Source organism: Myotis brandtii, unplaced genomic scaffold, assembly GCF_000412655.1.
Source record: "Myotis brandtii unplaced genomic scaffold, ASM41265v1 scaffold923, whole genome shotgun sequence".
NCBI lineage: Eukaryota > Metazoa > Chordata > Mammalia > Chiroptera > Vespertilionidae > Myotis > Myotis brandtii.
This window is the reverse complement of record NW_005371804.1, coordinates 1,032,102-1,037,276: the sequence shown is the minus strand read 5'-3', so window position 1 is coordinate 1,037,276 and position 5,175 is coordinate 1,032,102. Positions and strand designations below refer to the sequence as shown.

General features: G+C 52.3%; 1 protein-coding gene across 1 annotated transcript in view; it reads right to left on the bottom strand.

Moving 5' to 3' along the window:
* BACE2 (beta-site APP-cleaving enzyme 2) overlaps positions 1 to 1,457 on the bottom strand; it is a gene marked incomplete at its 5' end in the record, with an annotated part of 41,735 nt that extends 40,278 nt beyond the window's left edge. The window contains one exon of the mRNA XM_014532908.1: positions 1,366 to 1,457. Within this exon, the coding sequence (XP_014388394.1) occupies positions 1,366 to 1,457 (92 nt within the window). The remainder of the gene's footprint in view (positions 1 to 1,365) is intronic.
* Between the last annotated feature and the right edge of the window lie 3,718 nt (positions 1,458 to 5,175).

The following is a 5,175-nucleotide window of genomic DNA, read 5'->3' as shown; positions in this document are numbered from 1 at the left end:
CGACAAGATGCGCCTGCAGGTCAGCGATGAGCCGCCTCGATCGATTGGGCTCAGCTGAGAGGAAACCATGGCCTTGCTGGAGAAGGTTCTCTTTACAAGAAATGTGGGCTCAGGGGCAGAGGCCCCAATGTGAGCAATGTTCTAAGGTTCTAAGGAAATCTCAGGCCCTCGCCAGTTTGGTGCAGTGGGCAGAGCGTTGGGTTGGCCTGTGGACTGAAGGGTCCTGGGTTCGATTCGGGTCAAGGGCATGTACCTCGGTTGCAGGCTACTTCCTGGACCGAGCCCTGGTCGGGGCTCCTGCAGGAGGCAACCCATGGCTGTGTTTCTCTCACATAGATATTCCTCTCTTTCTTTCCCTCTCTCTTCCACTCGCTCAATGGGAAAATATCCTCGGGTGAGGATTAAAAAAAAGAAAAGAAAAGCTCACTAATACTATCAAGCGAGTAAATCCAGCTGAGGTTTGAAAGACAGAAGTGCCCATGGGACGAACTCACAACGCAGTTTCTGGGGGGAACATCACCAAGACTCTGCGCCGAAGAGGAAAATCCTGCCATCTCCCCAGGCTGCTCTGGGTGCCCGGGTCTATCTCAGTCTGCTTCCTACCAGCCCGCTCTGGGCACCGGGTGCCCGCGGTGAGCTCACAGCCTCCCCTGCAGCATGCGTCTCTGACTGCAGTCGAACCGGAGTGTCTACATATTGAGGTCCTGATTCCTTCGCTATAAATGACCCCCTTTTCCTCCCCAATGTAACATCAGGGCAATCAGAGTTGCGCATGTAGGGAGGTCACATCACCTCTGCATTGCTTTCAGGGCACCACAAAGAAACTCATCATAAAAACTCAGGGCAACGCAAAGGCAACGTTCCCAGCAGGCCAGGCCCTGCCCAGTCTCCCGCTCACCTCCGGGGCCTCTCCCGGCCCCGATTCACCTCCACTTTAGAACCAGAGAGGCCACAGCAAACACTGGCAACGTTCCCAGCAGGCCAGGCCCTGCCCAGTCTCCTGCTCACCTCCGGGGCCTCTCCCGGCCCCAATTCACCTCCAGAGAGGCCACAACAAGCACCAAGGACCATGAGCTCTCTGCTCTCGGGTGTAACCACAAAGCTGCTGACTTGCACTTTTCTAAAGCGAATCTCATGAGCATGTACAGAGACGATTAGAATTTCCTATGGATTCCCCTGGAATGAACACAGATGCATTCACACACACACACACACACACACACACTCACAAACGTATACACATACACACAACTATATACACACATATATCTTCCTTAAGAGGAAACAGACTTCTGGCTGTTTTACTCCAGGGAACTTTGAAGTATTGGTGTGGTGCCCCCAAGCCTGGCCAGACCCATCACTCACCTCTGGGTGTCAAAGTAGGAGTCTATGTAAGGATGCGGGGCGCCGGCCACGGCGAAGTTGCTGCTCCCGGTGTCAACAAGAATCTGCAGCTTTTATTTTTAAAGGGAAAAGAGAGAGACCATCAGGTTACTTGAATAAGACCATACTCTTGAACGATTCTTCTAAAAATTAACTACTAATCATGTATTGCTTGGAAACACATGTATCGATTAGAAAATTTTTAAAAAGCTGTTATAAAAGTGACATGTGAACACAGCCCATGAAGAAACTTGCAGCAGGGAGGGGAAATGGTTTTGCCTCCGATCCACAGCAAGCCTTCCAGAGAACAAATTCCACGAAATAGCGGGGATTTCCTTCCTAAGCCATTGGCATGAACAAGGCAGACCCTTCTCACCCCGGCTGTTGTCCAGGTCTGTCACCTGGCTGGGCTCACCCACTCCCGCCTTTCCCATCTCACTTGGAAATCCTGATCCTGCATAGCACCTGGGAACTCTGGTCACAGGTCCCATTTTTTGTTTTAATGAGGTATAATTTACATATAATACAAATGCAAGATCTTAGATTTTCCACTGATGCGTTTAGACATGGTGTCCACTCAAACCAAGATACAGACATTTCTACTCTTTCCAAAAGGTCCCTTTATGCCCCTTCCCAGTCAACCCCTCCTGTTCTGCAATTCCGATCACTTCCTATGTCATTTAGAGTTTTTATGGAGGCCTCGCACTGGGCATAATTGACGAAATCCTTGGCCATAGGTGACTGATTCAGCTTCTAACCCTCGCTCCCCCAGGGGGGTGAGGCTGAAAGTTCCAGTCCTCTATCCCAGGTAGCTTCCCATCCTCAGGGGCTCTCCAAAGGCCAGCTCCAGAAGGTACCTGGGTGTGGCTGGAAGGGCCTTGTGAGGAATAACAAAAGGCACCTTTATCACTCTAGGCCAGTGATGGCGAACCTTTTGAGCTCGGCGTGTCAGCATTTTGAAAAACCCTAACTTAACTCTGGTGCCGTATCACATATAGAAATTTTTTGATCTTTGCAACCATAGTAAAACAAAGACTTATATTTGTGATATTTATTTTATATATTTAAATGCCATTTAACAAAGAAAAATCAACCAAAAAAATGAGTTCGCGTGTCACCTCTGACACGCGTGTCATAGGTTCGCCATCACTGCTCTAGTCACTTAGGAACTTGCGAGGGTTTCAGGAGCGCTGCCAGGAACTGAGATGAAGACGAAGTATATGTTTCTTTCTTACACATCACAATATCACACGTGATCCATGAGAAACAGCAAGGGCCCGACCTGATCCGCCATCAGAATGAAGCTTGCCCAGCACCAGGGCCACTGTCCCAACAGCGGACGCCCGGTCCAGGCAACATGAGCGAATGCAGAGTGTCCCCCAAAATGTATACTCACTTTAACAGCTGACAGCTCAATTCTGAGAATGAAATGTATTTTAATAAACACTGCCTTTATAATGATTCAGTGTGTGTGTACCCATTCTGGGGGGACGCCCTATTTATGTAGCTCCCAGGGCCCTGAGTCCGCATCGCTGTCTCCGGGGTTTAAATGTTTCCTGGAGGCCAGGTGAGCTCTTCAAGTTGCCCGGGTGGGAGCAGCAGAGACGTGGAGGAGGAGGGGGAATAAAACACCAGAATCCCTTCATGAGGCCAATCCGGGAATTTCAGGCCTTTCAGAGAAGGGAGTGCAGTGAGGATTTCTCTTTCTCAGTCATTAAAAGTCCCAGATAACAACATACAGATACCGGAACCAACATCCCTCCTCTCCGAGCTGGTGGTCGGTGAGGAAAGCGAGCCATTTCTACAACAGTTCCCTGAGTCTCGCTGGCAACCACACAGCCGACAGCCCGGCAGGACTCTGGTTCCCAGGCTGGCATTCCACATCCCCGCCCCCGGCGCCTGCGCACGGGCGTGGCCAAAGTGGACACAAGACTATTGTCCTTGGCACAATGGCCCCAGTGACTGACGGGGACTGTCTTGGCAGACACTGCCCTTCTTTCCTGGGTGTGGAATTCCACCCACAGCCTCTGCATCACATCAGAACCACGTCCTGACACACCCCCGTCCTCAGGATCCTGCCACGCCGCACACTGTGCCCGCTTCACAGAGGCAGGGCCACAAGAGCGGAGAAAGCTCCCCAAGCACAGGCTGCGTGACTTCACAGATGACTCCAGGTGCCCGGGCCTTCTGTCCAGCCTTCCCGGCCAGCTCAGCAGAAGCCGGCTTTCAAGAAAATTCAGAGCCACGGCTCGGCAACGTTGGTCACCGCCTCGGCCGTTCCTACAGTGCGATTCAAGGAGACAGATCACCCCGATAATTGAGGCAGCCACCCCATCAGGCGAGGGATGGACATCCAGGGAGCAGTAAACACGCGGGGAGGTGGGGGGTAGGGGTAGGGTTGCTTCTAGTAATGTTTCTGAGCAGTAAACCAGCCAACCCCTTCTCCTACTCCATGATGCTGGGAACGGACATTTCTCAGGTTGATTTCTCCTCAGGGCCAGGGCAAGTAATGTCAACTAAAAAGGAAAAAAAATAAAAAAGAATGCCACTTGCCCTATAATTGTGGGCGATCCACTGTAAAGGGTCGGAACGCGGAGGCTTGGGGTACAGGTTTCATCTGGACATCACACCCCACTCCACAGGCCAGCAACGTCGCCTGCTGCTTCCCTTATCCCGGGAATTCCCAAAACCATTTCCTGCCTCCTCGGGTTCGACACCACACACACGACAACCTTACCCCAGAACACACCAGTCAGCCCCGTAAGACACGCAGCCTCAGATTCGTGGAATGTTTTGTGCTTTCGAAGCACAACCCTGCCTGAGAAGCGCCTGAGGAAGATATTATTCATGTCCCACAAGGAGGAAGGCAGAAATGCAGTATTTATTGTAAGTGTGTTGAGTGACCGGGGAAAGGGCTTGGAGATGAAACTTGAAAAGGGGAAGCAGCAGAGATGGGAGACGCGTCCTGGCCCCTGCAGTTGGGAACCCGGCCGGGAGGAATGAGGAGCCCCGGCCTTTCCCTAAAACCTACCTGTGACCCCGGTGGCAGGACCCAGAAATGCTCAGAACTAAGGGCAGGAGCTGATGGCAAATTGTGGGTCCACTTCTTAAAAAACAAACGGCAACACCCCAAACACGCTGCCTCCAGCTCCTGCCTCTCCTCCCTTCCCAGCTGAGCATCCGTGGGTCTCTCCCGTCTCAGTTCTCTCTCCACAACCTGCTGGGACGGGGCTTCTGCCTCACTGTCCAGTGCCAGCCAAGGTCACACTGACCTCTGCGCACTCACCCCATCTCCCCCTCCTCCAGCCTTCCAGCACCACCGGCCACTACGGACCAGTCCCTCCTGGAAGCTTTGAAAACCTCACCTTCCCGGTTTCCCCCACAACTCCCTCCCCAGCCGCTATGGCAGATGTCTTCCTCATCGAACCGCGCTCTTGGAAACACCTTCCACGTTGTTCCTAAGAATTCTTGGTGCCCAGACCCTGCTGTGTCGTTTTCACACTGCAGCCCCACTGTCTTCTCCAGATTACGCGCCCCCCCCCCCTGAGAGTGGGGCCCTGAATGGCTCATTTCCTCTCCAGCACCTCGGACAGTGCACAGGGCTTAGTAGGTGCTCAATAAAGAGCTGAAGGAAGGAAGGAAACTAGGGGATAAGACAGCCTTTCACTGAGTGGAGACTACGTAGCAGAAATACATATTCTGGGGAAAAGGAATGTGCTCGTACATTTACGGCACAAATCTGCACGGCACCCCTACCAATCATACACAGAATACTGAGAGGGCAAAAGGTCT